The 18,363-nt window shown below is 42.0% G+C and overlaps 1 protein-coding gene across 1 annotated transcript in view; it reads left to right on the top strand.

The window, feature by feature from the left end:
* The window catches only part of LOC138766003 (sodium- and chloride-dependent neutral and basic amino acid transporter B(0+)-like), a 33,907-nt gene that overhangs the window by 13,082 nt on the left and 2,462 nt on the right, over positions 1-18,363 (top strand). The window contains 9 exon segments of the mRNA XM_069943253.1: positions 2,643-2,804; positions 3,090-3,222; positions 5,607-5,739; positions 5,927-6,067; positions 7,617-7,845; positions 13,937-14,062; positions 15,330-15,405; positions 15,851-16,008; positions 17,051-17,160. Coding sequence (XP_069799354.1) covers positions 2,643-2,804; positions 3,090-3,222; positions 5,607-5,739; positions 5,927-6,067; positions 7,617-7,845; positions 13,937-14,062; positions 15,330-15,405; positions 15,851-16,008; positions 17,051-17,160 — 1,268 coding nt within the window.

Genomic DNA, 18,363 nt, shown 5'->3' on the forward strand with positions numbered 1-18,363 from the left:
TTCAAACAAACGGACCATAATAATTCTAGGTGACTTCCCCATGCCTGATGTGCACTGGAATATTCCTAGTGTACTTACATTATATACAGACTTTGCGCAATAATATACTATAACAAACAAGAACAATTACTTTCAAAGAAATGGGAAGTTTAGTAGGGAGTCTTGAAGGGGTTATCGGAAGAACGGAAAATGTACTACCTGCTCTGCTCTCCAGCACTGCTCTGCAGACATTTTACTGCTCTCCAGATAACCCCTTTAAATAAACCACTCAAATAACTATTTTAAAGGGGCACTCTGGCGAAAATCTTTTTCTTTCAAATCAACTGGTTTCCGAAAGTTATATAGATTTGTAATTTAAAATGTAATATTTTTAAAAATCTCAAGTTTTCCCATACTTATTGGCTGCTGTATGTCCTGCAGGAAGTGGTATATTCTTTCCAGTCTGACACAGTGCTCTCTGCTGCCACCTCTGTCTGAGACAGGAGCAGCAGCAAATCCCCATAGAAAACCTCTCCTGCTCTGGACAGTTCCTGACATGGACAGAGGTGGCAGCAGAGAGCACTGTGCCAAACTGAGAAGAATACACCATTTCCTGTAGGAAATACAGCAGCTAATAAGTGTTGGAAGACTGGAGAATTTTTAAATAGAAGTATTTACAAATCTGTATAACTTTATGAAATCACTTGATTCAAAAGAAAAAAAGTTTAGCCGAAGTGCCCTTTTAAGTCAGGTCATCATCTAGATTTAATATTTTAAAGAAGATAAGATGTCCAAGGTTAAAATGGAAGATATTTCAGGTTCCAGAGAAGAGGAAGGGGAAAGCAGTGGTGAGGCATACTACAGCGTGGCACAAACACTGAGCCACGATGCAATTTTAACTTTTCTTTACAGCTGGAACATTAAGATTGCGTAAAAAAAAACACTCCACGGACACATCACCCAAAGGTACCATGCTCACTAGGGAATGGCCACCTACAGCAACTTTGTGCTGACATATTCCCTTTAAGCATTAAACAAACAGGCTTTAGTATAGAGCAGGATAACCCGGTTACCTGACAGGCCACTGAGCCAATCACTGGCCGGGACCGCTGTGACCTATGATTGGCTGAGAGGCTTGTCAGCTGACAAGCCGATCACACACTGCAACCGCCGGGAATGGTAAGCTGTGGAGCACGGGAGAGAAGACCGGGAGCGGGGAAAGGTAAGGTATTAGATGTTTGGGCAATCCCCAGCTGTCGGCCGCGCATCGCCAGAGTAACGGATTTAGAAGAATTGACCTTGCAGTAACTTATAGCACTGTAAGTCTGAAGAATTTAAGAGATGTGAGGTAATTAATCAGATGGGGAGGAGACACACAGGATGATGTCATCTGCGAAAAGCCCGATACGCTGCTCATAAGTACCTATAGGTATTCCCTTCACTCCATAGGCTGCTCTTTTAGCCTGTGCGAGAGGTTCAATGGCTGGAACAAAAATAGTAGGACACAGGGGACAGCCTTGTCCCATTTGTGATTTTAAAGGGGTTATCCAGCGCTAGAAAAACATAGCCACTTTTGCACCACTCTTGTCTCCAGGTCAGGTGTGGTTTGCAATTAAGCTCCATTTACTTCAATGGAACTGAGTTTCGAACCCCACCCAATCTGGAGACAAGAGTGGTGTAAAAGTGGCTGTGTTTTTGTAGCGCTGGATAACCCCTTTAAATGAGTAAGACAAAGATCTCACAGAGAATACTTGGGCCGAAAGAAGGGTATAGAGAGTTATAAATGCCTGGAGGAAGGGACCTTGGAATCCAAATTTCATAAGAACTGAGCGTACATAGCCCCAATGGACCCGGTCGGACGCCTTCTCAAGTAAGGAGCAGAGAAGGTGTTCGCCAGCGCTCAGCTTCATGTTAATCATCCTGCGGATGCCATCCACCGTCTGTTGTCCTTTCACAAATCACACCTGGTTGTTATGTATCATTTGGAGGCTCATATAAGTCAGTCTATGGGAAAACAGTTTTTTTTTTTTATTACATTTGAATTGAAAAGTGAGATTGGACGGAAATTGGGAGGAACATCCGGAGTCTTGCAGAGTAACAATGAGGGCTTTCAACATTTCAGCTGGGGGGGATCCTAAGGTCATAATGTGATTAAAAACTCTATCTAAATAAGAGGCTAAAATTCTTATATGATGTTTATATCATCAGGACCGGGTGACTTGTTAGGTTTTAGAGTGCAGATAATACTGATCGTTGTTTCTATTACACAGAGCGATAATCTTCCGAATCGGCCTGATTTGGCCAAATATAGCTCCAAGTAATAGGGCCCTAACTGTAGAGTGATGTTCACAGATACACAGTACACTATAATGTAAACTAAAATGTGTATTGCATTAACCTTTATATGACAGAGCTATATATTGGCATATCTGGTGTAGACATAGGGAGATTGTATTGATCTATATGCTGACCTTAGCAAAAATAAAAGAATTGGACTATAAATAGAGCCTAAGCAATGCATGTATGTGACCACCTGTACTTACCTTAGAGAAGCCTTCAGTTTATTGCTGTCAAAACACCCTGACTGTTTAGTTATCAATGCAGAGTATTCGTTATGTTCTAGCTCTCATAGAGACAATTAATTTTTTTTTTAATTTTTTTAGGTGTCGGCATTCTGATGGTGTTCATAAGTACACTCGTATCCATCTACTACAATGTCATCATTGCCTACAGTCTATACTACATGTTTGCTTCATTTCAGAGTGTCCTACCCTGGTCAGATTGCTTTGCCTGGTCTGATGACAAATGCAGCAAGACTATACGACGTAACTAAATTTATTTTCTTTTTTAAAGGGGTAAATCAGGCTTAAAAAAAAAAAAAAAAACATGGCCGCATTTTTTAAAACATGGTGTAAAGTGAAACTGTCTCAGTTGCCCCTAGTAACCAATCAGATTCCACCTTTCATTTTCTAAAGAGTCTGTGAGGAATGAAAGGTGGAATCTGATTGGTTGCTAGGGGCAACTGAGCCAGTTTCATTTTACACCATGCTTGATAAATCTCCCCCTTAGTCTTTATCATTGCTGTATATTATTTCTTCTTTGTGTTTCAGGCTTCTGCAATGTAACAGTAGATGGTAATATACTTACATCCAATTTAACCTGGGTGAGAGATAATAACTACACTTGCATAGAGAACTCCACTTTCCGGGAAGATACAGAGTTGCCATGCAAGCAGTACTGGGAGTAAGTGGAACATTTAGGATATTTTGGCCTATTCTCCATCCTGATTATCTTCATTTGTTATACCTGTATTTGTTGGTTTTATGTCGCATAGTCATGGTACTTTATAGGAAAGTAGCAAAGATTACGTCTAAACAAACAAAACTTGGTCGAAAGTTGGTCGTACACATTAGACAAGTGTCATTTTGGCAGGATCAGCCAAGCATTTAGGCTATGTTCCCACTTTGGGAACATATCAGGAGAACACGGCCATCATGTTATATAGCGAGACAGCCTTGTTTCCCAACATGTTACCGAAATGGAAACATGGCCTAAATGTGTGTGGGACCTCCTAATTCTCCTCAATTGTAAATAGGGAAGATAAAGATCAGGCATGGTGAAATTCAATTGCCCCATCCTTATGTCCTCAGGGAAATAAGCTGCTGCCAGGGGTGCCTGTCAATCGTTGCCTTCACTCACCCTATTAAGAGCACACAAATTCTGAATATATATGCGTATGGGGTTATTGGATGAGACAGCATTCAGCAGAACCAGCATACAGCCAACAGTTTATTTATGTGTATGACCAGGTTAAGGAAATGCGGCAAGTTTAACTGTTTATAGTGATTAGTATTTTTCCTTTTTATCTAAATTATCCTATAGTAAAGTAGTGATGGGGACTTTAAATCTCTGTTCTCATATAAGCGTGCCACAGACTGTAACCTAAACAAAGTCCAATTATCAATCAATAGATTATAACAACAACTTTTTTTTCCCAACTGTTCATTAGCTATCTCCGAGGTTGGACCCCTGTGATCAAATATTGGGGACCAATCCCCAAGATATACCATCAATACCTTTAAGTGCCTTGATGATATAACTTTTTTACATCTCACTTTAAAGAATATTTAAACTTTAAAATAGGCACTGTCATAAAAAAAAAAAAACGTTTGACGTCAGATTAGATTAACGCATAAAATAAATGCATTGCATTATACTGTATATCTTGTACTGATCACAAGTTAGAGACATGCCAAACGTTCTGATCGGTCTGGTTCGGAAGTCCAGCTTTTTTGAAAAATAATAGCACCATTTTAAGTTGAAACTCCCCATCATGCCCTGCTTGTTCAGTACTGCACAGAGCTGTATAAGTAGTACAGTAAATAAAATGCTATCAATAGTAGCCATAAAAATAGTAATAAGCTGTGTTACCATGTGCATGCTCACGTATGTGTGTGTACATTTTTTTTGTAATCTCAAGCAATTTAGCAATATACTCTTTTTTTTTAAAGGGGTTGGCAACTTTGTAGTAAAATTGTTCAGTGTACAGTATTAGTAAGTGTACTTGATGTATATACTGACAGCAGCTCCCTGTGTACCTCATAGAGCTAAAATCATACCCCCCTCATCCAGGCTGTGCTGTCCTGCTCTGTGGTGAGTCTGTCCATGGCATGGCTTACATGGAGGAGCATGTGACCATGCTCCGCCCCCCAGTGTCCACCATAGGCATATACAGGCTCAATGGTGGACACTGGGGGTGGAGCATGGTCACATGCTCCTCCATGTCAGCCATCTCATGGACAGAAACACCACAGAGCAGGGCAGCACAGCCAGGAGGAGGGGAGTCTGATTTTAGCTGTATGAGGTACACAGGGAGCTGCTGTCAGTATATACAGTGAGTACACCTACTAATACTGTACACTGAAACATGTACTATAAAGTGGCCAACCCTTTTAAGTTTTCTATGTTTAAATCAACATTTTACATATTGCCATTGCTCCTTCCATGCAGATATTTGATCTTTTTTTCTGTTCAAAAATACCAAAACCAAAGACCAACCTGGGTATTGATTGACAGCAATTCCTGAGTGTGCATGGAGTGGGACAAGTCTTCACTGTGCATGTGTACAGCTGCTACATGTCCACATTCAGTAGCAGAGAATCCTGGGGGTGCTCGCATTGTATGGTCAGCTCTCCTGTCACACGGCACCAAAACATCTGTTAACCACTGAATGAATTGTTGCATAACAAAAAGCACTGTCTCCTGGCAGAGTTGATAATATAAGTAAATTGTCCATATATACACAAATATACAGCCTGCATGATGAACAGGTGTCTTTCCTTGTGTGAGTGTCTGGTCTTTTTTTTTTTTTTTTTGAACAGAGAAAAGAGCAAACATCAGCATAGAGGTAGCATGGACCACAGTTTGGCCTTATGTATAACCTTGATTTAAGCATAGAAAACCTAAAGCGAGTAAAAATAATAAAATGAGTATATTGAAAAAAACTGGGATCACAACTCCTGTTGTTTTTTTAACAAGAGAAATTTGTGAATCCACCAGTGACATCTAAGGACTGGTGTATATTTTCACAAAATTGATTTTCTGTTCCTATTCTTTTTTGTTTGTAGGAAAGTAACGCTCCGTCAGTCCAGTGGTATGGATGAGACTGGTGAAGTGGTTTGGTACTTGGCTTTGTGTCTACTTCTAGCTTGGATAATTGTTGGAGCAGCTTTATTTAAAGGAATCAAATCATCTGGGAAGGTACTACCAGAAATCATAAAGCCCATTTAGTCCATTCTAAATATTTATAACACAAGGTTCCATGTTTTCCTTTTTCAGTATAAATCCATCAGATCCCCACTGCATCATAAATAAAGTTATAGTAGATGTATTTATGTGCGACGTTATGTTGTACTTCTGATCAGTATATTTTTGTATGTAATTTCAGGTGGTGTACTTTACTGCAACCTTCCCTTATATCGTCCTTCTCATCTTGTTGGTTCGAGGAGCAACTCTAGAAGGTGCATATGATGGAATTAACTATTACATTGGAACGCAGTCCAACATTACAAAGCTAATGGAAGCAGAGGCAAGTGTTATAACCTCAGATTACCTTTTTCGTGCCTGCAGGGATAGTTTTGTAAAGTAGGTCAATAGGAAGCCAGCAAAACAGCATCCATCGTATGTATACAGCCATACACATTGGACGTAATATCACCATTTTGTACATAAATAAAACACATCAGTCAAACAACACAACAAGTTTAGTTGAATTACGACTACTATGTAGTTATACAACGAAGAAAATCTACATCTCATGGGTAATTTTCTATTTGTACCCAGGCCGTATTTCACCGTAGGTGCCCTAGGTGGTCCAGTGCCTAGGGCGGCATCTAGTAGGGGTTGGTGCTTCCTGACAATAATTGAAGCTACTGTACACAGACCTTTTTATTATAAAAAGGGGCATGGCTTATTTCTGTCCCCCCTCCACCCTCCCAGCCTCCCCCCTCGGCTCTCTCCCTTCCTGGCCTGTCCCCCCCCCCCCCAGGCTCTCTCCCCCTGGCCTCCCTTTTCGTCTCTCTCCCCCCTCAACTCTCTACCCCTGAAACCCCCCTGATATACTCGCTAATGTCCTGTAGGACCAGAAGAGCATGTGTGCGCAGGGGGACATCGGGCCTTTCGGCAGGATGTCTTAAGGTGCGGCAAGACGTCGGTACGTGCGGAGTGATGTGCAGACGGACGTGGCGGCCATAGAATAGCGTGCGGTGCCGGCTGTCAAAGTCCACAAGGGGATCAGGTAGTGGGTTGGGGGATGGTTAGCGGCCTTACTTTTTGAGAGTGTCTTAATTTCAGGGGGCGCCTTATTTTCTGGGGGGGGGGGCTTATTTTAGGCTAGTTGGTAGGATAGTGGGGGTGTCTTATTTTAGGAGGATGTCTTATTTTGGGGAAACACGGTATCTGAGTGCATTGTAGCAATTGGTGGGGGGCCTTTCTTTTTTTTATTACAGTAATGGTATAACTATGGTAATTATAATGCTTGCAGGTAAAGTCGATATTAAAATCACTGTGACCTAAAACAGCCCACCTGTGCTTCGACTGCATCACATCCTCATGAACCCTCATGTTTCTTGACTCTATAATGGGGTATATAAGCATTAAATTGCCTAGGGCAGCATGACCTTTAAGTATGACCCTGGTTGTGCCCACAAATTATTTTCTTACATTACAAACATCTGAATGTTGAGGTCACTCTAAGCCCTCACATATGCAAATGTCAGTAATTATTAACTTGGCGGCCACCCATGCAAAGAAAAAATGTTCTGGGTGGGATAGAAGAACTAATGTCTGACTCCAAATTCCTCGCTTATTGATAATGATTGAACAATATAGAATTGCAAAATTTAAAATGAAGTCATAGAGTCTTGGTATGCTTCTTGTGGAACTTCTTGTTACCTACGAAATCCTGGCACATCCTGCCATGTAAGGCCATACTTTTTTTTTTTTTTTTTTTTTCACTTTAACTGTCCTTACAATGATCTATATCTGTTAATCGTTGTTGCTCTTTGTTACTATGAACTATACATTCCCTTTGTCTCATTGTTCATAGTTTTAATGTGTCAATACTTGATCCTTTGCAGGCTTGGAAAGATGCAGCTACTCAGATATTTTTTTCCCTCTCTACGGCCTGGGGTGGACTCATTGCTTTGTCTTCCTATAATAAATTTCATAACAATTGCTACACAGACGCCATCATAGTGTGTGTAGCCAACTGCGCCACCAGTGTGTTTGCCGGATTTGCCATATTCTCTATTTTGGGACACATGGCTCATGTGACTGAGAAGTCTGTTTCAGAAGTCGTAGACTCAGGTACTTGATAGCTAAGAAAAATGAAATTCTGAACAATACTACTAACATTTACAGATCCTAGTGCAAACACTTCTGAGACCGTGTGTGTGTGTGTGTGTGTGTGTGTGTCTGTCTGTCTGTGTGTGTCTGTCTGTGTGTGTCTGTGTGTGTGTGTGTGTATGTGTGTGTGTAACCTCTGGATAACTTTAGTAATCCTGGCTATTTTTAGTTTACAATTTTAGATATATACAGATGCTTATAGGTTTAAAGGGGTATTCCCATCTAAGCTTATTATCCTTTATCCAAAGGATAGGAGATAACAAGCTTAACAATAGGGTCCAATTGCTGGGACCCGTGCTTCAACTTTCTATGGGGCTTCCAAATATTTCCTTAGGATGGGACATAACAGGTTGGTCAATGAGGGCCGATCGCTAAGAGTGCCACAGATCCTAGGACCAGGCACTCAGTTGCCCCACAATCAATAGAACACTCGGCGTTGCTGTGCAGTCACCACGACCTGTGTTCCATTGACTCTCTATGGGGCTTGTGAACATTTTCCAGTGCTGAAGTTGGAAACGCTTAGTGGCCCAACAGGGTGTGAACAAACCGCAGGCCATTGTGGGTATGATTGCATCTCTGTCGGATGGGTGGAGGTCCCAGCAGCTTGCTATACCCTATCCTATGGATAACATGCTGAGATGGGAATTCCCCCTTAAAGGGTTGGCCACTTTATAGTAAAATGGGTCAGTGTACAGTATTAGTAAGTGTACTCACGGTATATACTGACAGCAGCTCCCTGTGTACCTCATAGAGCTAAAATCAGACTCCCGTCCTCCAGGCTGGGCTGCCCTGCTCTGTTTTGTTAATGTCCATAAGATGGCCGACATGGAGGAGCATGTGACCATGCCCCAGCCCCCAGTGTCCACCACTGAGCCTGTATATGTCTATGGAGAACACAGGGAGCGGGGCGTGGTCACATGCTCCTCCATGTCGGCCATTTTATGGACATTAACAAAACAGAGCAGGGCAGCCCAGCCTGGAGGAGGGGAGTCTGATTTTACCTCTGAGCTGCTGTCAGTATATACAGTGAGTACATTTACTAAGGCTATTTTCACACTACGTAAAAGTACGGCCGTTGTTGCATTGGCAACAACGACCGTACTTTTCACATTGTGGAACACTGCCTCTGCTTCTATGGGATCCCGGCTGGAGCTCACACACATCGTATACGCTCCAGCCGTGATCCCGTGCGGCACCGCAAAAAACTGATAGAAAGATCTTCCGATAGGTACTTAAGTACTGGCCGGGAAGATCCAGGCAGAGACCGGCCGGTCTAATACGTAGTGTGAACATAGCCTAATACTGTATGCTGAACTATTTTACTATAAAGTGACCCACCCCTTTAAGTAGTTATTATGGTCAGTTCTGCACAAATGAGAGGTTTAGGTGATTAAAAAACAGGAATGCTTTATTTTCCTATTAAAACAAATTGTGTCTTTAGCTCTTGTCTGGTATGGCAGTTTATCCCCATTCACTTCAATGGGCTAAGCTACAGTATAACACCAAGAAACATTCTATTGACATAGGAAAATGTTTAATTTCATAGACTCTTTCATGCTGACATTATACTTCTGGTATATGACTGTAGCAATAGGCTAGGAGAAAGGTTTCAATCACCTGAAAATGTTATACAAACATGACCCAACACAGACCATTAGACAAAGCTATAAAACCAGTAGCCGATTCAGGCAAAAACACAAATCCCTAAAAATCAGCCTGTACTTCCTGCATTTTAGAAAAGGGATTTTCCCTTAGTAACATCCTTGAACTTTTGTGTGTTTTTTGTACATACCGCTTTGGAAATCCATTTATAGAATTCCTATCTATGAATGTCATTGCCCTCGGAATAAGCCACAGTCAACATCTCAGTGCATTATACAAGTACGCAGAATATCCTGTTACTGCATTGGGCTCTGGCTCAGCCGCTGTTTACTGAATACAATCACTGTATGTCCACAACTTCCTCCTTTAAGTATTGTATCTTTTCATTAAGAAACAATTATGTTTATAGAATAAACTTTTTTTTATTTGTTGTAACAAGACTAAGGGATAAGTATTAAAGGTGCTATAAGGATAACACAGCACCTCTGAATGGGGTATGTTTTAAGTGATGCAGTAGCCTACCCACCAATTCTGTGGTTTTGCCAAGAAAAAAGAAAAAAACTTTTGACATGTCACACACATATGTAAAAAAGTTTTGCTCAGTCGCGATCCCTAGATATAGCCTGGAGAATCGTACAGCTCGTACTGACTACAGGAGATGGACTACAGTATACGTCATAGGGTCCATTTACACAGAAAGATTATCTGACATTATCTGTCAAAGATTTGAAGCCAAAAGCCAGGAATGGATTTGAAAAGAGGAAAAATCTCAGGCTTTCCTCTATGACCTGATCTCTGTTTATAGTCTGTTTCTGGCTTTGGCTTCAAATCTTTTGCAGATAATCTGTCAAATAATCTTTCTGTGTAAATGGACCCTAAGGAGTCCAATTTCTTCTATCAGACTGAGCGCTGAGCTGGTGAGTAAACTAGACTGCCGCCTCTCCTGGATATACTTAAGAACAGTGGGGGTCTCTGTTTTGAGACCCTGGCTGTTAAAAACTTTTGACGTTTGCATTTTTTAAAAATTACATTAATACTTCAAGAACCATAAAAACATAACTGATAACCCCAAAAGTACTGTAAAGACAGACAAGGATTGTCTTGTTTAGAAAAAAAAATATTTTTCTCTGGAGGACTCCACACATCTATGCTTTACACAGACATTCAGTGGGAACTGTGTAATTCCTTATTTCACCTGTGGGGGTGCTGCAACACTTGGGTTCCACACAGGTCAAAGCTATTTGCTGGGGTGACAGCATTAGGATACCTTCTAATTGTGCCTTTACACAGGCAGATTTATCTGACAGCAGTGGCGTAGCTATAGGGGTCGCCATGGCGACCGGGCCCCTACGCTAGGGCCCCCCTTGCCTCTTCCTCCTGTGCTCCCCCAATCCGGGGGGGCCGCGGCAGGGGATATGCCCCCCGGCCCGGTACCCCCCGTGCAGTTAAATAGCCGCGGCCACCGGACCTCTTTCAGTTCAGTGAGCTTACGGGATGCCGGCCCTGGCCGGAAGCTCACTGATGCAGGACCGCGGCGCCGGGACTTCTCCTCCTCCTCGGCAGCTGACATGTGACATCATCACGTCACATGTCAGCCGCCGTGCAGTAGAGAGGAGAAATCCGGGCGCCGCGGTCCTGCATCAGCGAGCTTCCGGCCGGGGCCGGCATCCCGGAAGCTCACTGAACTGAAGAGAAGCTGCCAGGCCTGAGGGAGATCAAGGATCCAGGTGAGGTGAGTTTATTTAGTTTTTTTTTTTTTTTTTTTCATTTTTTACATAAATGTTGCGATGTGGAGGGCTGCACAAGGGGTCTATCCTGGGGGGGGCTGCACAAGGGGTCTATACTGGGGGGGGGCTGCACAAGGTGTCTATACTGGGGGGGCTGCACAAGGGGTCTATACTGGGGGGGCTGCACAAGGGGTCAATACTGGGGGGGGGCTGCACAAGGGGTCTATACTGGAGGGGCTGCACAAGGTGTCTATACTGGGGGGGGGCTGCAAAAAGGGTCTATACTGGGGGGGCTGCACAATGGGTCTATACTGGGGGGGCTGCACAAGGAATCTATACTGGGGGGGCTGCACAAGGGGTCTATACTGGGGAGGCTGCACAAGGGGTCTATACTGGGGGGGGCTGCACAAGGGGTCTATACTGGGGGGGCTGCACAAGGGGTCTATACTGGGGGGGCTGCACAAAGGGTCTATACTGGGGGGGCTGCACAAGGGGGTCTATACTGGGGGGGCTGCACAAGGGGTCTATACTATGAGGGGGCTGCGCAAGGGGTCTATACTATGGGAGGGGGGCTACACAGGGGGTCTATACTATGAGAGGGTTACACAGGGGGTCTGTACTGTGGGGGATCTACACAGGGGGTCTATACTGTGGGGGGCTACACAGGGGGTCTATACTGTGGGGGGCTACACAGGGGGTCTATACTGTGGGGGGGGCTACACAGGGGGTCTATATCTACATTATCTGTACTCAGAGATATCACTGTGTTATCTGTTCTGTTACATAGGACTGCAGGTGACTACTACATTATCTGTACTCAAAGATATCACTGTGTTGTCTGTGGTGTTACATAGGACTGCAGGTGACTACTACATTATCTGTACTCAGAGATATCACTGTGTTATCTGTGGTGTTACATAGGACTGCAGGTGACTACTACATTATCTGTACTCAGAGATATCACTGTGTTATCTGTGCTGTTACATAGGACTGCAGGTGACTACTACATTATCTGTACTCAGAGATATCACTGTGTTATCTGTGCTGTTACATAGGACTGCAGGTGACATCTACTACATTATCTGTACTCAAAGGGATATCACTGTGTTATCTGTGATGTTACATAGGACTGCAGGTGACATCTACTACATTATCTGTACTCAAAGGGATATCACTGTGTTATCTGTGATGTTACATAGGACTGCAGGTGACATCTACTGCATTATTTGTACTCAGAGATATCACTGTTATCTGTGGTGTTACATAGGACTGCAGGTGACATCTACATTATTTGTACTCAGAGATATCACTGTTATCTGTGGTGTTACATAGGACTGCAGGTGACAGCTACTACATTATCTGTACTCAGATATTACTGTGTTATCTGTGGTGTTACATAGGACTGCAGGTGACTACTACATTATCTGTACTCAGAGGGATATCACTATGTTATCTGTGGTGTTACATAGGACTGCAGGTGATATCAGGTGACTTCTCCAGGTTGCAGAAGTTCAAACTTCATTGTGCCCTGCTGATAGTTTATTATGGGAGTTTTGCAGCATTTGGCTCTTCAGGTTGCAGCACTACAACCTCCATCATATCCAACTGGCAGTTTATGATGAGAGTTGTAGTTTTTCAGCTGGAGAGTCAAAGATTGGAATACAATGATTAGACAATGACACAGTACAGTCCATTAATGATAGGGGGCAGTAGTGCAGTACATGAGGTGGAGGCAGTGACAGGGCATTAGAACATGGTGGCACATTAGAGTAATTGGATATAACGTTAGATAGGACTTTGCCTGATCGGGTGAGATGGGGGGCCCCAAGATAACATTTTGCACCAGGACCCATCAGCCTTTAGCTACGCCCCTGTCTGACAGATTTTGGAAGCCAAAGCCAGGAATGGATTTGAAAAGAAGAGAAATCTCAGGCTTTTCTTTATGACCCGTTCCCTGTTTATGGTCTGTACCTGGCTTTGGCTTCAAAAATCTGTCAGATAAATCTGCCTGTGTAAACACACCATAACACAGAATCATTATTAGAAGCAGGCAGGAATATATTTAGCCTTTAAATTTTTGACACCGTTTCTATATGCTCTATTCTGGTAAACAAGGTTAAAGAAAGATCTACTGAAAATTTGTTATACAACTGTCTATTATCCTACATGAGGGTTCAATAAAGGCAACAGGCTGTAACCACAATCACACAGGGTCCTTTTAGGCATTTAGGGGCAGCAGACTCATAGGGAAATTTTATGGAGACCGGTGTATCACATTCAGGTTATATAAGATGTAAGTTACATACTAGTGATGAGCGAATACTGTTCGATCGAATAGATATTTGATCGAATAGTAAGGTATTCGATCTATAGAATATTATCGAATAGTTCGCAGAATATTCGATAAATATTTGATAAATGTTCAAATCCCCCAGCTTCCGGTTTTTACCTCCAAGTGGTCGAATAGATGTTTTTTAATAATCGAATACTTGTTCCCATAGACTTTAATGGGATCGAATATTCGATCGAATATTCGAATATTCGGGAGATATTTGTACAAATATTGAATATTCGAATATTTCACTATTCGCTGATCATATTACATACAAACAGCATTACGTTGACCTTATTAATTCTAAAAAAAATTGTTGTTTTTTTTTTTAAAATTGTGTTTTTTTTATAACATTTATTTACTTTCTCCATCTGTTCCCTATATGATTTAGGCTTTGGTTTGGCCTTTATTGCATATCCAGAAGCTTTAACTCAGCTGCCAGTGTCCCCACTTTGGTCGTTCCTGTTCTTCTTCATGCTTCTCACTTTAGGCCTGGACTCTCAATTTGCAATAGTAGGTAAGAATAGATACAATTACCAAGCTTTCTCTCCTATTAGTTATAACACAGGAATTGTGCATTGTGTCTGGAGAAGATTCGTTCGTTAAGAGAATATACCTAAGATTTTATGAAAGACAGAAATCAGAGAGCTCCATAGAAGAATTCACCTCCACACCGGGACTTACTGTAGCCATTATTAAAGTTAATGTCAAATACCTCAAATTCTTGTCCCAATAATGTCCCAAAATATTTGTATAGTGGAGCTCTGTCATCCTAATAGTGTATGGATTTATAACTTTAAAATATATTATTAATATATATAATATATTATAATATTAAATTTAGTGGGAGGTGTATGAATCTTTATGCAGTGAGACTCTATATACTCAACCATGCAAAATCGTATAGTATAATATAGTATAGAGCCAAAGCACATGACAATGGATTCCACAGTCCGTCATTGTACACTGTAAATTTGAGGCCTGTCATCAGTGGGCCACCTACAGTCATGGACCTTTACTATAGGATCTTCTATTGTGTACATGGTCTGTGATTACGTGCAACCCATGGATGACAATCCTTGAGCTATATCAAGTGCGGTCAAGTGCAAGTTCCCCATAGAGGAAGCTATATATGACTTTTACGGCAGTGTCTTGGGAAGGAGGGACAGCAGTTCAGTGTCATGCCCAGTCTCTCCATAGGCCCATAACAGCTGCATTACCTGTCTATGTAATGACAATAATAATATAATAATAATTTGTGTATTATAATATCTGTAGTACCAACACATTCCATTGTATTCAATGTCATCATTTATATAAGCACCCACAAAACTTGGGCACACAACTTCATTTGCAAAGTGATCACTATGGGGGAGATTTATGAAAGGGTGTAGATATACACCAGGTGTAAACTGGACACAGCAACCAATCACAGCTCAGCTTTAATTTTAAGAGAGCTGAAAGCTGAGCTGTGATTGGTTGCTGTGGCCAGTTTACACCAGGTGTATATTTACACCCTTTTATAGATTTCCCTCCATGTCTATCAGCTATAGGAAGAAACCAACGTAAACATGAGGAGATCAAACAAACTTCGTGCAGATGGATTAGAATCCAGGACACTAGTGCTGCAAGAGAACAATGCTAACCATCATTTCACATTTATCCACAACTCATCCCAGAATGACGGAATATCTCCTTTAAGTCTATTCATTTTGTGCCATTTACAGTAATGAATTCCGGTAGCCATCAGCCTGATTTGGTAACACCTATAACTTCTCTTTTAGAGACTATAACAACCACCTTGCTTGATGCATTTCCACAAGTCATGAAAAAACATCGGATCCCTGTCACCATAGGCTGGCTGCCAGGCCCCTGCTGAACTCTGGGCTCTCCATCGATGACACGTCACAATGCGGCTTATAGACTGGCCACTCAGTGACTAGGGCGGGGTGCCGCTTCAGTCACTGATTGGCTGAGCAGCCAGTCCATCAACGGGGACAGGCCTCTTCCCCCCCAAATTGTGAAAAATGCCTTCCAGGGGGGATCCCAAGGTCAGTTCCGCTGCCTACTGCGGGCACGGGGAGATGTAAGTCAGTACTTGTAATCAATTCCACCCTGACCCATCCAAATTTTATAAATCGCCGGACTTCTCCTTTAAGTGAGCCCCCTAGTGGCCGATTTTACAGCATTGTATTTCATATAAAAAACAGACAAGATAAATGAAGTAAATTACAAAGATGTACTGTAGTATATCACCTCCCCTGCTGATTTAGCATTATTTATTTGTAATGACAATGGCCAATTATTTTTGCACTTTATTTTTGGGTACCAGTATGCAGCATGTGCTTTCTTGTTTCCTATAGGCAGGAATTTATTGGGTTAACCTAATTGATTACTTCTGTAGTGGATGGGCCCTCCTCTTTGCTGCGGTGCTTGAGTTAATTGGCATATGCTGGATTTATGGTAAGATCTTCATCTTCTATGTATTCTTTTATATGGAGTGATTATCAGCAGAAGAGGAATATTAGTGCTCCATGTAAAAGATCCAGTGAGCAGACAAAGAGCAAGTAAATAATGTGAACAAGTCCAGAGAAGTAACCTATAGCTTCTGGCCCTAAATGAAAAATCTGGAAAAGGGCCCCATGTTTACCATGTTCCATTTTTAATACTGTGGTTCCTTATGTGACTCCTAGTCTACCTCTGCACCCCTATAGTTATACCCCTAGATCTATCAGCAATTGTAGGCAAAATTGGTAGAAATGGGATTAAACATGAACACTCATTTGTTATTTGAACAATTTGTTCTTTTTAAATCCATGTCTTAGGATACTGGTACCTTAGCCCATTGTTCTTCCCAGTCTCATACAAAGTACATAGTGTCCCACTGCAGTGTTATTTGTTTTACCTTACTAGTGTTCAATAATTTAAACCGAATGAAAAGACTGTGCCATGAGGGTCGGATGTGAAACTTGCAAGTAAAATCAGGAAAAATAAAGTAAAAATAAATATCATACCAAAGTAAATATGTGACCTGAATAGAGGCATAAAGGAATGATAGCTTTACATCGCCACCTGCTGGCCACTCATACTGACATCATTAGGCCTCATGCTTTGGTTTTCTTTTTTGTGTATAATTATCCAGCTACTGTGTACTCTATAATCTATACTCTATACCCACTGTATGTATACATCTAATGTGTATCCAGCTCTACATGAGTGATTCTATAGTAGGAGCAAAGTAAGGCGCTTCGTTCCTATCTGCTTTGAAGTCTGCTCCGCTCTGTGCTCCGTCTCCCAGTTTACCAGAACTGGATCCATGTTTTCCCAGCACCCGGGGAGGAGCGCAGGCAGTGGAGCAGACTTCAAAGCCTGATGAGCAGAATACAGATAGGAATGAAGCAATTCACTTCATTCCTACTGTAGATTCGCTCATCTCTAGTTTCTATGTCAAGATAAAAATTTCATGTTTCTCAATAGAAAAATGTACCCTGATCTTACCGTGTAGGTGTCAATCGGTTCATTCAGGATATTGAAATGATGATTGGAAAGAAGCATTGGAGTTTCTGGTTGTGGTGGAGGGCCTGCTGGATGTTCATCTCTCCAGCCTTATTACTGGTATGTGATTACAGAATGGATTCCATTCAGTGCTTCTTTGGACTATACCTGCCAGCATTAGTAGTATAATAATACATGTTATTATTCTATATACTTTTATAATAGCCACAATAAAGTACAGTATATCACTGCTGCTTGCTACATATTGGCAACTCACATATTCTACCGGAAGAGCCACACACACACACACACTTCACATATTAAGTGCTGGAACTTGGTTATACTTGAGGAGGTGCTTGGAGAAGTAGACTAGAAGTGATGTAGTTGTAGCGATCCTTGGAGAGTTGGAGAGCAAAGTAGAGAAGAGTTGGTCGAAGGAGCCCTTAGCAATGTACTCTGCCGGAACTTTGGACTTTGGAGAGATACTTTAGAGTGATAAGTTTACTTGTACCCGTGTATAGACTGTGCCTGACCACCTTGTCCCCTACAGTGTCGAGTGACTTCCGTGGTTATCTGGGTGAAGCAAAGTTTCCGGGTGTGTCCCAGTTACCCTGAGATAGGATATGTAGACCTCCTTTGGTAGCTTTGTCCTATCCAGGCTAGTTCCTCTTGTGTGTTCAGGATACTGCCCTGCACTTTTTAGACTGGTTAACATTGTGGGTTAGGGTGTTCCTGGACTCTTTTCCCTTTTTAGTGTTTAGCACTGCATAACAGATATAGCACAAGTAGTAGTAAAATAACTGGTTGTCTCCAGCTGTACACTTTCGTGTCTTAGACTAGACTGCCCTTTGGTCCCGGACAAGGGTCCTGGCATCAGCCAGGCCCTTGCTTGGCTAAGCAGGGACACTTGCTCTGCATGTCTTTCTCCCATGGGAATCTGACTAGAACTGATCTGTACTTCCTCCACCAAGTAACTCCTCCTACAGGGGCTTAATTGAACTTCCCTGTGAGTGGTAGGGAAGAGTGTGTGCATAAGAAAGGACAAAGATAATAGGTTAGAAGCAGAGAGCATAGGTCAGAAGCAACACAGTTCTTAACCCTTAGCCTCCTTTAGCCGTGCAATACATATAAATACAAAATACTGACATCTAGTGGTGAAACTGCAAAGTACCCTTCATCACCACTTAACCTGAGTACAGAGCTTTTACGAAAGGTGCATGAGAAACAGAAAAGAAGACTCATGGTGGGACACCACACAAAGGAATACCAAATGTCCTTTAGAATTGCCCTGTACAGTATGTGGTACTTCACTTAGGTTAGGCC

This window comes from Dendropsophus ebraccatus, chromosome 10 (assembly GCF_027789765.1).
Source record: "Dendropsophus ebraccatus isolate aDenEbr1 chromosome 10, aDenEbr1.pat, whole genome shotgun sequence".
In the NCBI taxonomy this organism is placed as follows: Eukaryota; Metazoa; Chordata; class Amphibia; order Anura; family Hylidae; genus Dendropsophus; species Dendropsophus ebraccatus.